Raw genomic sequence first — 18,134 nt, 5'->3', positions numbered from 1 at the left:
CTAGAAACTTATATCCAGGTTTTTATAGACATATATACAGAGTGATGCTCATAGATAGGGTAACACTATCATTCTTGTTGTTTACCTGCAGTTGTTTGGCAGACAGATCTTTTGTTCCTCTGAAGACATAGCTTTTTGAAATGCCTTCACATCCAAGTTCATGAACCTGCACCATTCTTCCAAAAGTAATAAGTCCAACCAAAGCTGTAGGTGGTAAAAGACTTAATGACATCTGCATAGATTCTTTCAGGGCTTGTAAATCTTCATCTTCCATGCAAGTATCAACCACATAGAGGAATATCAAAGGCATCTGAGGACCACGCTGATAAAAGACGTTGCCATAAGAAAAAAAAAAAAAAGTATTTAATACTTCAGCACAATATATGAGGATAATCAGTAGAGGACTAATTAAATAATTTATAGTATATTCATACAATGAAATCCTAATAAATATATTTCTGAAATGAAATAAGTTACCTATGCATGGAGAGATATCCAAGATATATCAAGTGAAAAATTAAGTTTAAAAACATTATTTACAATTACATACAGAAGACAACCACTTTTAATTTCATTTAACTACATCAAGTTTCATTTTTTATGAGTATTTATTTCTTTTTAAAATAAGAAAATAGTAACTACAAAGGTAAAAAAAATATGAATTTATACAATAATTGTCTAAACCTGAATTAGATGGTAAGAGATTAAAAACTAGCCAGGCTAGACAATTACTGACTGGTTCAGGTAAACCATATTTCGCTTTCTCTGTAACATTCATAAAGGATATTATTTTTGCTCTTAAATATAGAAACAACTATGTAAAGCTGTTCAGAAAGGGAAGAAAAATGATTTTCCTATCAAGGACCAAAACAAGAATAATTTCATTAACTAGACTTAGGGATATATCATCAGGCTCCAGCATCACAACGACTATCTATAAAGTGACCTTTCAACTACAAAGCAAGATTAATACTTTAGTGTCTACTCAGTATAGCAAATCATACCAGCCTATCCAATATACTGGTCACCCATCAAATAACTACAACAGAGATATTACCTTGTTTAAAATGACCTTTAGAGGTCTTACCTTTGAAATGTTCCATCGATTCAATGTGAAAATCAAGAATGATCTCTTTTAAGTCATCTCAAGTGAACAATTATTTTGATATAAAGTAAATTACCAGATATCTAAAACTTCCTTAAAGATTTACTCTTAAGTTCTTACCAGAACTACATATTCAATGCTAGAAAACTGAGGTAAAAGTTCAGCAGGCTGATTCAGTTCAGATATACCAGCGTAAGTAGGTGGAAACTACAGAGAGGAAAAAAAAAATTTAACAAATTTGTCAGAAAGAGTAATAAAATTTTACCAAAAATAAATATTTCCTGATCGTTTAATTATTAAAGATATTTTCATCACATAAAAGCGATTTCGTCTCTATAAATATGCACATTTAGACCAGTATTACAGCATTAACACCTACAATGGGGGTTTTCTTACCTGATTCCTTTGATAACAAAAGTTGCAAGCCCAGAGTTTTGCTCGATAATCCACTTGACTGTTTTAAGAAAAGACACAATACAGCTCATGTTTCAGTGCAATTTTACAGTGATCGTAAACTCAATTTTATTCAGTTTAGGATCATGAATGCATTCAAAGTGATCTTTAAAAGCTATGTAGTTTTAAATGATGCCAATATCTATATACTATAACTTTTAATATATAGTAAATATCAATTAAAATTAAGGTAATTCTATTTTTGTCTCTAAATGACTTAATAACTTCTACTCAGATCTAGGAAACATTTATTCAATTTAAAAATACATTTATCAAATGCTTAATATGTACCAGCTATATTCAAGGTGCTGGTGATAGCACCACTGAGTGTGCTATCTTCTATGTTCTAGAAAAGACAGACAATAGACAAGAAGATCCTTCTAGATAGTGATAATGAAGATTAAACAAAACAGAATTGACCAGATTCTAGTGGACTGGGTAGAGAAAAAGGGAAGAGAAAGAGGAATAAAAGATGGTTCCTGAGATTCTGCTTATGCAACAAGAAATCAAAACGTTCTTTAAACACCATGCTACTCAATTATACACGTCTAATGACGTGAGATGGGCTGATACAGAGCCAACACCAGTATCTAGAGGATACTGATAGGATCTAATGGTTTGTTTATATGGCGGTAATTTTACATTTGGTCCCTTATCACCTCACTACTCCTAAAATATTATAGCTCTTTGGATTTGACTATCCTAATTTGAAAACATAAATATCAACAGTAATAAAAATATTTTTATATAAATGAGCAAAAAAGAAACTACATTTTGAAGTCATATGTCACATTTTTTTTCTATATGTTTTAATTACCATAAAGGATTCAAAACTGCACGGCAAGTTGTCCTACTACACAAAACAGGTTCATATTGAATAGGTGGTAAATCAGGCCTCTCCTTCAGTGGTGTAAACAGGGCTGCTACTGGAACAACCATTCTTGTAGCTTCTAGTCGACTTGATGGCCAAACATTCCAACTAAATCGAACTCCATCTCGTTCTTCATTTTGCTGGATGAATTCCAAATAGGTTGTCATTGTAGAGCTTGACTTTTATTTCTATAACAAAATTAAAAAATATTTTCAAATTCTCTTCAAAAAATTCTAAATAGATACATTTTTCTCATTTTCAGCAATATGAATCCATTACAAATCATTACCAAATGAAAATACTATCTCAGAAAAAAATTAGCAAGCAACAATAGCGCCACTTAAAATAGTAAGTAACTCTATTGAACCCAACGTCCATTAGGCCCAATAAGAAGTAGTAAATTTACTACTCTGGCTAGAGGCTGGTATCAAGCAACGTCTCCATCTTGTTACTCTCTAACTGCCTATCTAGGATGCCAACTTTCCTACCTAAACAAAGGCCAAAAATTAAAATTAAAGGCCAAAAGATTTATGGGAGAGATGAAGGTCTTTAAGAACTGAGAATTATGAAGGCAGAGTACCAAAAGGGGCTACATGGATGCTGAAGTTGCTAAGAACAATAATGGGATGAGGAACTGATGCTCAAATATAAGTGAGGGAAGGAAAAGTTTATAATAATAATTTTAATTTTAGAAAAACTTTCAAATAGATTTTGATAATATAAATTACATAAACGCTTAACAAATCTAAATATCTTAAGAAGTTAAGAACTTTCTTCTTTAAAAGAAATAATATGCCAATAATACCTCAATTAATAATAAAATAAAAATTAAACGCTATTTCCGCCTATCAGAATCTGAGAGACAAGGAGAGAATCATGATAATCAACAGCCACCACAGATTTTCCCAAAGGTTGATAAATAATAAAAGGAAATCCTAAAATAACTAAATTTGTTTAGAAAAGATTATCTTGGCGGTAGATATCAGAGACAGCTTTGAGAAGGATGGTATGAGTTTTCAAGAAAAAATGGCTGTTGAAAGATAATGGTAAAACAAAGACGTAAGATAGTCAGAGGGGGGATTAGAAGAAGCCAACCTCAGTTCTAACACAGGCAATTATCAGTTAAGAGGAGAAACAACCTCCTTTGCAAGAGATACCAATTTTTAGCAAGAGCTTCCGCTATAGATGCGAATATAAACTTAAGGACTATGAAATCCCTCCCGTTAAGAAAGCAAATGAAGTTTTCTGTTACTTAATTGTATTTTTAATCTAAGGTGCAGCTAAGATATATCATCAAAAAGCATTCAAATAACCATTAAAATATACTAATCCAATCAGGTTTGGTCATCTGAACCACAAAACACAAAAAATGTTTTGAGTGACTATTTTCTCAATTATCCAAGAAAGTTTCTGATTTTCTCAAACACATTGGTTATCTGTCACACATTTTCTCAAAAATAGATAGAACTGAACTTGTCACCTGGAAAACAAATGATAGCATTTGTTGCTGGTGATAAAATTTGAACTTTCAAGCAAATATTAAAATTTTTGAAAACTTGTATCCAGTACAATGAACTTCACGGCTCTAATATGTAATGATTTTTCTGTTGATCAGTGGTGATATCAATGTAATTCTTTAATATTGTATACCAAAACATGTCAAAATTTGGAAGATACACATTATTCAGTGAAGCAATATCTCCCAAATGATCAATGTTACAAAATCACGAATGGGTAAATGACCCATTCAAAGTGCAGGACAGACCAACAGGTTTTAATGCAACAGAGTACAAAGGATTCACTTCTAAGGTTTCAGATTCCACACTACGGTTAACTCGATTTCTTAACTAAAACTGTTCAGTTTTGGTGTAGTATCAAAGAACATGCACAATTATCTGAAAAAGCTAATAAAATAGTCCTCTTTTTTCCAGCTACATAGCTATGTAAGCCCGATTTCCTTCATATAATTCAACCAAAACAACCTATCACAAGTGACTGAAGTAGATATGAAAAATAAAAATCCACCTGCCTTCCATTACGCAAAATTTGGGTTTTTTTTTTTTTTGATCCTCAATAATATTTAAGAGTAAAGAGGTCTTGAGAACTACTGACTTTAGGACACTAGAGTTAAATTCAATCAGGGAGCCTAATAGAAAAAGGATTAAGAGATTTAGCACGAAGACATTTACAAACAGGCAATCACCACATTTAAGTTCCTACAACAGGTAACAAAGCTGGATTGTAATTCCACTCCTTACTTTTCATTAAGACATACTAAATATCACCTGAGCGATATTTGAGCACAATGCCCTCCTCTTTCTCACTATCTTTGCTCTAAGATAGCAATTGCTCACTAAATGACATCTATTTTATTTCCTACATTTTCACTTTCGGGCAGTATTTTGAAAAAAATCCCATCTCTTTCTTCTTAACTGGGACAATTACACAGTCATTCAATTGTTCAATTTTAAAATCACTAATTCTAGTACAAATTGTGACAGGGTTGGTCCCATATCCAACAATCGCATATCTAAAATAAAATCTTTTCTACAAACAAGCTTTTTATAAAATGGCATTATTTGATAAGCACTCTCTCTTCTAACATTATGCATGAATAAAAACATAAACCCAATGAATATGACTCAGACATTATATTATCATACAGACTTACTTAATATACTAGTCACTGTACTTTTTTTTTTTTTTAATAATCGTGCCTCCTTTTCAGTTGTCATATCCTCAATGAAGTGTCTTCAACTATTTCGGAAGATTGAGCTTTATATTAGACAAATAATTTTACCTCTCAGATCCTAAATTCCTCATCAAGAGGGGTTTGGGCTAAAAAACGACAAGGCCCTTTCTAACTCTAAAATTCTATGAGTCAATTAGAACTAGCTGGACTTCCAACTTGATTATCAGACTACCAGAGAATGGTGAGAAGGAAACTTAACATATATTTACATTTAAACCTAAAACTTTTTTTAACCTAGTTAATTTGGCTAGTTATCCTAGGCTTTGAGGGGTGGAAGAAGTTCAATAAGTTCAAGTGGAAACATTATTCAATAAACACTCCCGTGGCTACATGTAGGTCTACTACTTGTCCTTTGCCACCAAACGATAAAACATTAGGGCCGAATGGAAACACAACAGGTAAGACTGGTCCTATCTGAAAACTGAACTCTTTGTAATCAAGGCCCAAGGCATAAGCTTTACCTGACTTTTCTCCTTTTCCCCTTATTAAAGGGGAAATATCCAAGGCCAAACTACGGATGACGAAGTCACATCAGTTCAAAGTCTATGATACTTCTGATCTGGCAAGAATGAACGGATAAGTCCAAACGCCCAGAAGCGGAGATGGGTTAGGGTGAGGAAGGCAGACGGCCTCGGAGGCGGGGTGGGATGTTGGGCGAGATGCTCAAAGTGCCGTTTCTCACTTGACTCCCAACACCTGATCCAGGGGAATTGAGTGAGGGAGCCGGGCTCCCGGACCCCAAGAGAACGAAGCAGGGGGGGTGGGGGGGATGACAGATTCAGGGCTCACGGCTGCCCCGCAGAGCTCGGGCGCGCCCCACCTGCCCCGAGGCACCAAGAAGGAAGAGCCCACACCACCCTAGAGACCCCAACCATCGAGCCAGCCAGCCGCCGCCCAGGGCCCCCTCCCCCGCTTGCCGCTGAGCGCCCGCGGCCGCCCGAGGAGCCCGGAGGAGGAATCCCTGAAGTTGGGCCTTACCACAATGTCCCCCGCTACGAAATCTGCGCCTGTTGCAGCCTCGGCCTTGCAAAAATCAGTCCTACACGCACAGCCGAAACAGCCGTGGCCGTGCAATCAGGGCTGGAGCCGCCCCGCCCCCGGTCTCCGCGCAAAACTCTGCCGGGCCAACATGGCTGGTGCCGCCTCTGCCACGTCAAAGGGAAGGGCGGGGCGTGAAAGGGAGGGGCGGGGCGGGGCGTGAAAGGGAGGGGCGGGGCGGGGCGCTGGGGACGGACGCCCGCGGAATCGACCCCGGGGAGGAGACGAGGAGAGAGGAGGCTAGGGGCGGGAGGTGCCGAGCGACTGGGCCTTGGGACCTAAAGGGGTAGGTGTGACACTAAAAAGAGGGAGAAGAGAGGAAAGGGGCAGGGACGGAGCCGGAGGGGCGGGGCGACCGAGACAAACCCGACCGTGGAACGTGGGTGGGGCGCGGGTGCCGGGCGGAGTTGTCACTGGAGAGCGGCCATTCGCGGTGGAGCGCCTGTTCTTCTGCTGGGAGCCACGGCGGATCCCACTCTCTGGGGACCCGAGGGAGAGTGGGAATTTCTTCTGTCGCCACTCAGACATCTCTGCTCGCCAGGAGAAATGGAGACGTCCTCTAGGACAGTCTCCCTTCTAGGGCCTTAGTTGATTCCTAGACAGCAAACCACATTTCCCCTTTAAAAAAGTGAAAAGTTCATTCTCTCACTTGGTGCAACAAATATTTACTAAACAAGCTATTGTGTGCTGGGCACAGTTGCAATGCTGGTGATATGACGTAGGGAAAAAAAAAAAACAGGCCAAATTCCTTGCCTGGAATAATTTACATGGTATTTAGGTATTCCTAGTCAGTTTACTTTCCTTCTGCCTTTGCTACCCACTCCTTCTCCCTCCCTCTCTCTCCCCCTCTCCTCCCCTCCCCTCCTCTCTTTCACCGCCCCGCCCCCATCTTTGGCTGATCAATCTTGATGCATTTTCTGCTTCTCTTTCCAAGAAAAGCACTGTGCAAAAAACTGACATAAACCAAACACGTTAGAGCTTGGTGATTTCAAACCAACCCCATCCTTCAGTGAAGGGTTGCTCAAGGAATTAATCCCCAACGTGACAACAATGAAAATCCTGAAAAGCTTAGCTCTATAATCATTTTATAGAACAGGAGAAATGATAAAATCCTGTTCTTTAAATTTTATATTCATAAGAAATAAGACACGCACCAAGTATTTTTCTTTCTATAATGTTTATGCTAAGGTTGTTTTGTAAGGTAGAAGAGGATTAGTTTGCTTGTCAAATTTTTTCTTCTGTCCTTTTTTAATTTAGTTTCAAGTATACAGTCCATCGGTTAGACATTATAGTTCATAAAATGATCATCTCAATTGCACCATCTCTCTCCTGACCTTCCACCTAGCCAACATATTAATGCTAATTGCATTCCCTATGCAGTCTCATCCCCGTGACCATCCGTCAGCTACTAATTTGTACTTCTTTAGCCCTTCACCCCATTCTCCCAGCCCCTCAAGCTCCCCTTTCTGTCCAACACCAAATCGTCCACTATATTTCTGAGTCTGTTGTTAATTAGTTTGTTCTTTTCATTCCTTAGATTCCACATATAATTGAAATCATATAGTGTTTATCTTTTTCTGCCTGATTTAAATACCTTATAGGTCCATCAAAGCAGTGTCTTTTTCCATCTCCTTCCTTTTCATATACAGGGGTCTTGTTTTCTTATCCTTTCAGCCACTCTATCTTTTGGTTGGAACACTTAATTATTTTCCATTTAAGGTACTGATTAATAGAAATGCAGTTATTACCATTCTTTATTCCTGTTTTTGATACATGTTTTCTTAAAGAAGTCCCTCCAACATTTTCTGTAATACTGGCTTGGTGGTGATAAATTCCTTCAGCTTATTGTGGTCTGGGACGCTCTTTATCTGTCCTTCAACTCTAAATGATAGCTTTGCTGGATAAATTATTCTTGGTTGTATATCCTGGATCTTCATTCTGTTGAATGTTTCTTGCCAAGCCCTTCTGTCCTGCATAGTTTCTTTTGAGAAATCAGCTGCCAGTCTTATGGGTGTTCCCTTATATGCAATTATTCCTTTTTCTCTTACTGCTTTTAATATTCTTTCTTTGTATTTAACCTTTGGCATTTTAATTATGATGTGTCTTGGTGTGGGCCTCTTTGGATCCCTGATTTTTGGAATTCTCGGAGCTTCCTGGGATTTTATATCCATCTCCTTCACCAGATTAGGGATGTTTTCCATCATTATTTCTTCAAACAGCTGTTCAACATCTTCATTTTCTTCAGTTACACTGATCAGATGGATATTTGGAGACTTAATAGCATCCCATGTCCTCCTTAAATTTTTATAGTCTTGGCATCTTTTTTCTTGCCATTCTGATTGAATGTCCTTGGCTTTCCTGTCCTCTAGATAGGGCATTTGATCCTCTTCTTTACTCACTTTGTTTATTCCATTCAATGTACTTCTAATCTCAGATAATGTCTTCTTCATTTCAGACTGGTTCCTTTTTATAACTTCCATTTCCATTTTTATGTTTTTTATCTCTTTGTTAAAGTTCTCGCTGAATTCATCTACATTTCCCAAAATTTCATTGAGCATCTTTATAACCAGTGTTTCGAACTCTGCATCTGTTAGATTACTTGACTCTATTATATCTGGATCTCTGTTCTCTTCTCATATGGTTTCAGTTTCTTTGTCTTCCCATTTTGGCTGCCCTTCCGTGTCTGTTTCTATGTACTAAGGAAAGCTCCTAAGTCTCCCGGTCTCATTACTGTGGTTTTGTGCAGTAGGTGTTCAGTGGCACAGTCCTGAGAGGGGTTCAGCTGCAAGCCAAATTTAGCCCAAGCCTCTGCCCCTCTGGGGTCACCTGTTAAGAGTCAGCAAGTAATCCGCAGATGCTGTGCTTATAGTTGTTTCACAAGGCCACACCAGAAACCTAGGTCAGCTGCCTCCAGTGTGAGTCTAGGAACTGCTCGGCAAGGAGCACCTGACTCGCTGACGATATACCTTGATGTCACTTGGGGGAGGCAGGGTTTCCGAGAATCTTCTGGGCGGAGCCACCAGTTTGATGATGTCACGACTATGGTGGCACTGTGTCCAGCGCACTGGGAAGGGGGAGTGCTCAACAGGGAACAATGAACACTGCCAGCACTTCTGTACAGAGCGAGTCTCGCCTAGGCGCTCACTCCAACAATGTCTCCCTGTTAGTCCCTGGTGGCCTTTACATGAAGCCAAATCAGCACTGGTGCTCAGAGCAAAGTAGGTCCATCACCGTGAAAATCTGCTCGCAGATGCGGCCCCTATAAGAGGCTTCTGCTGCTGCGCTGCTGCAGCCTCCATCTCACTTAGCTGCTGGAGACCCAGCAGCCCCGCGTCCTTGCCCCATCTTGCCTTCTGCTGTTGCAGGGTGATTTCCTGGACTTCTTAGTTGCATGGCTTGTTCAACTAGATCCCTGACGATTTTTCCTTGCTGCTACTCCTTATTGCCATCACAACTTTGATTTCATCGCCAGAGGGATGAACAGAACCTCTATCATCTGTGCCCATTTTTTTTCCTCCCTCTCTGCTTGTCAAATTTGTAATACAATTGTGAAAAAGAAATGGGAATCAAAAGCCAAAACTCATTGTAGACCTGCGAAGAAAGTGGATTCAGGGTGCTACCTTAATGAGAATTCTTGACTGAAAGCACTGCAAGTAAATAGCTGTGGACAATGGTATAAAGGTGGAATAAGGACGTTCACAAACGAACAAAATCCAAGAAGGAATAGGGTACATGGACATAGATGAGAAAATCCTGACGGATTCTGGACTTCAGTGAGGATAAACCAAAGTATAGCCTTTCGGAAACTTTAGTCATTTCATAGTCTCCAGAAAGGCATCTTTTCCATCTAGCTCAGAGAAGTCTAAGAAGTCATAATTCCTTGTTTTCAGCTGAACAAAGACTTTGGTTCCCTATTACAATGAAATAGATGTTAGGATGAGTAACAAATTAATTTACATCTGTCTTTACACACTTTAAGATGGATGAGTTTAAGAGTTTAACCCTAGGATATAACATCAGGATCTAGTTGACCCACATTTAGTGTTCTGGGGTTTTCTCTTTTTGGAGTTCTACTTGTAAGAATTGATATTCCATGACCTCTTTCCTAGATGTCTTCCAAAGAACAAAGACAAAATTTATTTTTTAAAAAATAAAGTGTAGCTTATTTTATTTGCGATTAGCATATGGGTCCACTGGACTCCTATAAATCTAGGATACATCACAGAATCTTAGTGATCTTATTTTTCCTGTATCTTGCAACATTCTGCTACTTCATCATTCATGGAATTATTTCATCATTATTCATCAAAATTATTCCAAACTATGCTTTAAAAAGACTAAAACAATTAAAAAAAATGGAAGAATGATGGAATTACCTAACATGATATAATAGTGAAATGTCACTATTGCATCATCCTTCAGTTTTCTTTTTGCAATGCTCAAAGTGTGGTAGCATCTTTCAAAATCTTTGTACTATGCTTTTAGCTTTCATTGAATATAGTTAAGAATTCAAAATTCAAGATGAATGCACAGAAACAGAGAATGGCACCCTAGACCCTATAATGATAGCAAAATCTTAGACTATGAATCTTTAGATGATCATCTTCTAGATGAATTTCTTAAACTCAAGAATCAATGAGTTAACAGTATATTTCTAATGGCAAAAAGAAAATATGGTATTCTCGTCCAGTCATTCAAAGAGAATAATTTCATTACACAATATTTTGCTACAAGAATCTGGGCAACCTCATTTTGCTAAGAGCACCTATGACAGAATTTCATCCTTTATGATGTTTATATGAATAATTCTACTTGATCTGATTCTGAAGTGAACAAATGCTAATGGTAGTTGTGTATACAAAGATGATGGGAAGGTAATAATCTAGAAATTAAAAATTATTTGGATTGATCATTTATAAAACTAAAAAGAAATGTTCTGCAATTAGGGAGCAAAGAAGATGACTGTCATCACTTCAACAAAATTATAAGTCGTTAAAGTTTTCAAAAAAAATCCTTCAAGTCTTATGTTTTGATGATGCAAGTGCAAGAAGAACCAGAAGTAGCAATAAGCTAGGATGTAATAGTGATGCATTTGAAATCTGCAATCACTATTTACAGGATGGGTATGTTCCAGACTCATGCATCAGAGGTAATGAGCAGGTAGCTACATTTTGAAGGCCACTGCCCACTTGGATATATCTTCAAAACCAGGAAAATATAGAATAAAAATTGGGGTATGCTATGTTTAAATACTTAACGTTCCAATAAAGTTATTTTTCATTATCCCTTTAATTTACGAAATGACTAAAAGATAGAAAAATTTTAAAGGGTCCATTGGACTCAGTAAATGTTCATCATGAAGACTTTTTTCTACTATACTGAAAATTAAGAGGTTTTTATCTGAGGAGGGTAGAGAGAGGATGAAAAAATTTGGGGATCCTGAATGATGACTGTTGAACTAGGAAAAAGACAACCTTCTCTTGCTGTCTAACTTAATTTATAATCCCTGGACCAAGGCATTTGAGATCCATCTGTGTTCTAAAGGATGTTTGTTAAACATTTACCAACATGCAACTGGTTATAATTATTTGCTTTTAGTTACACCATCTCATAGAGGTCCTGGCATAAAATGATTGCTCCCCAAATACGAAAATCTAAACGTAAAAATCTAAACAATTACAAAAAATATCATCATCATCATTTTCACATATAGAGGTTGATTGTAAAAATACAAAATCTGTTCCCCAGAGTGCCCCAATAGTAGTATGCTGCAATACCACTTCATTCTGCAATTCTGACCAACTCCAGAATTACTAGAGTTCATTTAATCAAACTATACAAATGAAATTCTTTGATCTGCTCTTGAACCATTTATAGGGGCCCAAATAAGTAAAACATATTTTTTTACTGACAGCTTTTTTCCTTTTTTTTATCAAATGTGTATTTGATTTATAAAGAACATAATTACTAAAACCCACGTAGCAAGGAAGGGAATTCCTACTTTAAAAGGAAGGAGCCAGATTTGTATTTTTACGTTAAAGAAGTAAAGTTTTGGTTTTGTTTTGTGTTCTATAATTGAATTAGACCTTGCCTTGACTTTCCGGTACTATGTCTTTCTAGTCCTCTCTGAATCTCAACCCGAAAGCTTGAGGACAGTGTTCTTAGAGAGATAAAAGAGACTGCTTGTGCCCATAGAACTTATACTAAGACTAGGATCCTACACCTATCTTAATTACCTCTCTCTAATCTATGATCAGTGGGTCATAAAGGCTCTTAAGTAGAGCAAGTCTTCTGATAACATCACTTCATTCAATGTTGTTTCATTAATAACGTTGATAAAGAAAAAAAATCAATTCCTGGCCAGGGCCACTGTCTGTGTGGTTTGTAAGGTCTCCCCATGTCTGCGTGGGTTTTCTCCAAGGACTCCAGTGTCTTCTCACAACTCAAAGATGTGCACATGAGGTGAACGGGCATACCTACATTGTCCCAGTCTGAGTAAGTATGAGTGTGTGTATGTAGCCCTGTGAAGGGGTCCTACCTTCTGTCCTGAGCTGCCAGGACAGGCTCCAGCCACCCCTGACTCTGAACTAGAATAAGCAGGTTGGAAAAGAATTGTCTCCCTTGTTCTTATTAATCTTTCTTAAATGTATGTATAGCTCACATCTATTTAAGATTTAATATTAGAAGTGTTTGGGGTCTTTACTTAGAAGTTAGGTGGTGTTTTTGTGACCAGAAATATGCCATAGGAACTTAACTCTTGCTTATAACAATTAGCCTCTAGTAAAACTGGTTTCATTGTACATCATTTTGCTTCAAGTTCCAGTTTCCAATAATCTATTGATGACATTAAGTGAGGACTTCCTATACTTATTTTTACTGAACTGTATCTTGTGGAGCATAGTGATTTAGAGCAATGGCTTGTAAGTCTAACCACCCACGATAAAATCTCAACTCTATCCACCTCCTATGTGTGACCTCGGCATGTCATATATTCTTCTCTGAGCCACATTTTCTTCAACTGAAAATAAAGATAACAATAGTACCTACTACTTAGGATTACAATATATTGTGATGATTAAATGAGAAATCAGTATAAAATATTTAGCCCTGAGAAAAAGAAAAGGAGCCTCTGAGAGCCTAAAATTGGCCTGGCTCTATCAACTGGGCCTAGCTGTTGTTAGGAGTTGCCATGGCACTCAGAGTCAGGCCACATTCTTATATTCTATACAAACCATTTCACAGCACACCAACATCAGACAAGGCCACTCTGACCATGAAGGATAAAGACAAAAAAACAAGACCACTCTGTAATCATGTCTGAACTCAGACAAAAATCAGGAAGAGTGTCCAAACCAAAAAATGACCACATATCTTTCTAACCTGGCTAATCTGAGTGACTGCTGCTTCTTTACCAATTAATACCAATTAGCGTTCCTTCTTTCCTATATCTTCTATATAAAACTAGTTAAGACATCGAATCATAGAATTTGTCAAGTGCTCAGATGAACTGAAGAGAAAGCTGGGCTACCAGATGTCAGATAAGGCAATTAAAGCAACAAAGAGCCAAAATGGAAGTACCAGTGAAGCCTCTAATCACTTACTGAGACTGCATAGGCAAGAGGCTAACTAAACCTGGTGAGAGCATCAACTCCCCCTGTTCCGTTACCCTCATGGAATGACACACTGCTTGAGGGTCAGGCAGACTGGCACAAAGGTGAATGTCTGGAGGTCTCTCACAGCTGAAGGAGCCTTAAACAAAAGGCTCCTGTAGATTTACAAAATGGGGGTGGGGAAACGCTGAGAGTGAAAAAATACTGGGTACTGAGTCAGAGAGGGCAAGTTCCCGGATAAAAACACCTCCAAATTGGAGACACCTTGGCTAGGAATGCAGCTATGCATAAGAACATGGTTGGGCAGGGGGCCGGAGTCCTTGGCTGCCACTCCCTTCAGAAACTACCATGCATTGGCTGGGTACACTAAGTCTGGTGTGGGGAGGGCAGTTTTCCTCTCTCTGTGAAGCCTGCCAGGTAAAGCCTTTGTAATTGCATTTGGTCAAGCCTGAAAAAAAAATCACACATAGGTCTTAAACCAGGAGACTTACTCCTCATTTCCTGACAGCAAAGTTCTACTGTCCCCAAATCATCTAAAAGCCCAAATCCTATAGTAAATGACTTAATTCTAACATCCTCTCATTGAGACATCTCCAAGTTTCAGTAATTATGTGACTAGAGGAGTGTTCTGGTGGTCAGAGGTTGCTCCATAAATGTTAACTATATACAACTACAATTCTCACAACACCATTCATCCCCTACTTTCCATGCATCAACCACGTATAAGTTTTTCCAATTTTTCCAACATGACCTACTTCCTGCAGCAATAAACAAACAAACTCTTTCTTCTACCTGCTAAGACTGAATATACAAATGGACAATGGCCTGACCATAAATATTAAAATAGAACTCTGACCCACAATCTGCAGCAACCATCCCAAGAAATCAATCTATTATTCTATAGTGACTGGCCTGGGAAGCCAGCTGACTTTAAGTCAAACTTGCAGGAAGTCGAATTGCTATTTCTAGCAACAATGTAAAAAGCCAAACGAGAACCCCTGTAATAATTCTCTCAAAATAGCCAGGACTTGATTAATAATTGACACATTTCCTAATTTTTCCCCTGCTTCCAATTTAGGACCAAAGAAGATCAAAATATGCACCTCTGACCAATTTCATAAGATGTCCCACTTCTAGGTAGAAAAGGGTTTCTGAGCATGCTTCCCCAAAATATACCACTTTGGCATATTAATTATTTTGAGTTAAAGGCACTTGAAAAACAGAAGATGCAAGAAGGGCACTCTAGTCTTCCTTTCTTCCCGAAAGCTGGAGATAAAATTCATATGTGAAAGGTGCACCTCCCTATACCTGGAAAGAAGACATTCTTACCACCAGAAATGTGGAATCAAGGCCAAGATAAATCTATGCAAACAAGCATTATTAAACTAACCCTTATCTTCCTAGCTATTTTTCCACAATTAACTGCCCTAACCCAAATCCCTTTGTCTTGTTACATTTTCACAATTTACTATTCTTCATCCTACCTGGTATATAAGTTTTGGGCCTTACCTTCTTTAAGTCTTGATTTTTCTTATGAACCCCCCATGTACATGTAAAAATTACTAAATAAAATGTGTATGCTTTTCTCCTGTTAATCCGTCTTATGTCATTTTAATTCTTAGGCCCAGCCAGAGACCCTAAGAGGGTGAAGTGATTTTATTTCTATAGTAGTTCTCCTACAGCATCCCCATGCCAAGAGCCTCTACCGAGGGCATACCTGAAGCCTTCCCTTTTTTTTCAGTATAAAGCTTTCATATTCCTCTTCTTGCCTTTGAGTCTCCGCCAAAATGCAAGTAGCATTGGCTAATTCCTTTCTTATAGCAAGCTGTGAATAAATAGCATTGCTTGTTTTCATTCGTGGGTCTTCATTTATTTCCGTACTGAAAGGCTCCTCTCCATCCCAACTCCCTTAATAGCACTTACCGCAGTTAACACTTAAAATACATTTGTATCACTGTTTATTTAACATATCTCTGTCCACCAAACTGTAAGCACCATGAGAGAAGTTGCTCACCATTGTAATTTCCAATGCCTACCAAGTACCTGGCATATAACAGAAAACTGATAAATATTAACTGGATAGCTGAATTAATTAAAGTTTAATAGCATAAAGAGGCAAGTGAAATTTTATATTGTGGCCAAAGAAAAGGAACTGAGAAATAGTAAGATAAGACAGAAGAAATTCTAGGGCAATAGATCTTTAAAAATAGGGAGGGAAAGAATAAAATGGATGGACTAAGCTGTGTTTCTCTCTTAGAATGTTTCTTAAAATGTCAATTTTAGAGCCCCAAAACCAGTCAACTGAATCAGATCTCTCTGGAGGAGAGAGTTATAGAACCCAGAGTCTGATTTTAAGTAATTTCTTCCAGATAATTCTTATACACACTAACATTTGAGAATAACTGAGCTGCTTAAAGGGCATATAAAACAGAGGGACAAATTTTGCATTTAGCTCTGCAAGGATGACTTAACAGATGCCATCATCATCAATAAACAGCTGATTGTTCTGTTCTCACGACATTCATGTAACTCCTATACCCATCACCAATATAAGAAATACTGAAATACAAAAATCTTTCCATTGTAAACTGAGAAGTAACTGGAAATCTTTGAAAACGGAGCATTAGAAGTAGCTCAGAATCTTAGGAATGGTTCTTTCCAGGGAGAGGTTAATGAAATAGTTATTATTGTTTCAGAAGTTCAACTTTCCGAAAATTAAGCTTTTTTTTTTTTCAGAAAAATTTCATCAACTAAATGTAGCTACTTTACCTATCTTACTGAAACTATCAAAAATACTTAGTGCAATTTCCAAAGCATAATCATATTAAAATGTTCCAAAACTCGTAATTTTTAAGTCATATTAGTTTTGAAGTAGCAGAAAGCAACTCTTATAAATTGTTTATTTACTTTCTTCTCTCCTGAAAAAATTCACGTCTGTGTATTTAAAAATTTTAGAACTATTTCAGAAACATTCGTGTACTTTATTACTCGCTTCTTCTTTTGGAAAATAATTTATTTCCCAGAACAACTTTTGTTCATCCTGCTAATCCTCTCCTTTCTTCATTCATGTGTAGTTCTGCCATATATTTATACAGAGTCCGGTGGGTAAGCACTATTCCATTGGTTGTTGGTAATTACCAGTTCTTTTTCTCCAAAAAAAATGAGGGTAAAATGCTAATAAGTTAGTTTCCCCCAAGGAAAGTAAAAGAAAATCCAGAAATAAGGTTACTGCTTACTTTTTAAAATTCGTTATTACCAAAATGTTTGAGTATGGTAGAATTTCTCCACACTCCTCTCTTTAAGTCTGATCCTTCCAAAATCAGTAACATTTTTCAACCAAATAACTTCTATTTTGATGGTAGCGAGGCAGTCAGTCTTTCGAAGCTCCCAATTGTTTAGTCACCATTCAAACACACTAATTCTTAAGTTCTTAACCTAAAGACTGTCATTTTATCTTCAATTGAGTAAGTTACATTCTGGTTTCTAAATCAATTGCTAGAGGCAGTGCTTAAAAAAAAAAGCCTTAAACATAAACATAATATGACAACTGTATTCACTCAGAGCTTCTTTACAAAGATTGAGATAAAATACTTTAATCGTTTCCTGCAATTTTTGACCCAGAAAATGTTAAACCATTTCTGCCTCGTTTGCTCATCTGTAAATGGAGATAATAGTACTCACCTTAAGATTAATAATGGTGACTTCTGGGTGTTGCCATTAGCTTAATCCTTTGCACTACTTATATTTAAGGAAAGAGAGCATTCTGATAAAAAAAAATAGATAAAAAAGCGATGACTACTCTAAAAGAGTAATTTGTTTCAGATAAATATAAAATGATCTTTAAAGTAGCCAAGCACCAGATTTTCCTCTGGAAAATTAATTTTTTGTTCATTCGGCGTCAGATAAATCTGGGGAATTGGTTTTTTCCTTTGGGACAATGTCACAATTGTAATACTTAACCTCCTCTTTCAGCCGATTTCCTCCCTCACAAAACTGGGATAACACCACCTACTTCAAAAAGTTGTAAAAGTTAAACGAGAAAATATATGTGACCTGTCTGCCAGGGGTCTAAAACTTTAGAGGTCAATAAATGATCATTACAGTAATATTGCTCATTAATTAAAAAAAAATTAAAGACTCCCTCACCACTAGGATTTCATAAAGGTTAATAACCCTCAGTCATTACCCTACCTTTAGAAGCGAGAACACGCAGAAACACTTCAGAACCATTTCTGCAAGGAACTCATGTCGCAGTCTTCATTATACCACCGGAGCCTTAATCTTGGACAATCAGCAAGGTCGCTC

General features: G+C 37.5%; 1 protein-coding gene across 4 annotated transcripts in view; it reads right to left on the bottom strand.

Annotated features, from left to right (window-relative positions):
• The window catches only part of SEC23A (Sec23 homolog A, COPII coat complex component), a 57,968-nt gene extending 39,834 nt beyond the window's left edge, over positions 1-18,134 (bottom strand). The window contains exons 1-6 of one of the 4 annotated variants that reach the window (XM_036238359.1): positions 18,021-18,104; positions 17,511-17,592; positions 2,376-2,617; positions 1,502-1,559; positions 1,226-1,312; positions 86-322 (exon numbers count right to left, since the gene is read on the bottom strand). In XM_036238359.1, coding sequence (XP_036094252.1) covers positions 86-322; positions 1,226-1,312; positions 1,502-1,559; positions 2,376-2,596 — 603 coding nt within the window. In that variant the 5' untranslated portion in view covers positions 2,597-2,617; positions 17,511-17,592; positions 18,021-18,104. Of the gene's footprint in view, positions 1-85; positions 323-1,225; positions 1,313-1,501; positions 1,560-2,375; positions 2,618-6,159; positions 6,327-6,590; positions 6,794-17,510; positions 17,593-18,020 lie in introns of those variants that run through there. The other 3 variants (XM_036238358.1, XM_036238361.1, XM_016138586.2) reach the window with 3 other exon arrangements.

Source organism: Rousettus aegyptiacus, unplaced genomic scaffold (genome assembly GCF_014176215.1).
Source record: "Rousettus aegyptiacus isolate mRouAeg1 unplaced genomic scaffold, mRouAeg1.p scaffold_m13_p_3, whole genome shotgun sequence".
In the NCBI taxonomy this organism is placed as follows: Eukaryota; Metazoa; Chordata; class Mammalia; order Chiroptera; family Pteropodidae; genus Rousettus; species Rousettus aegyptiacus.
This window is presented reverse-complemented; position numbering and strand designations above follow the sequence as displayed.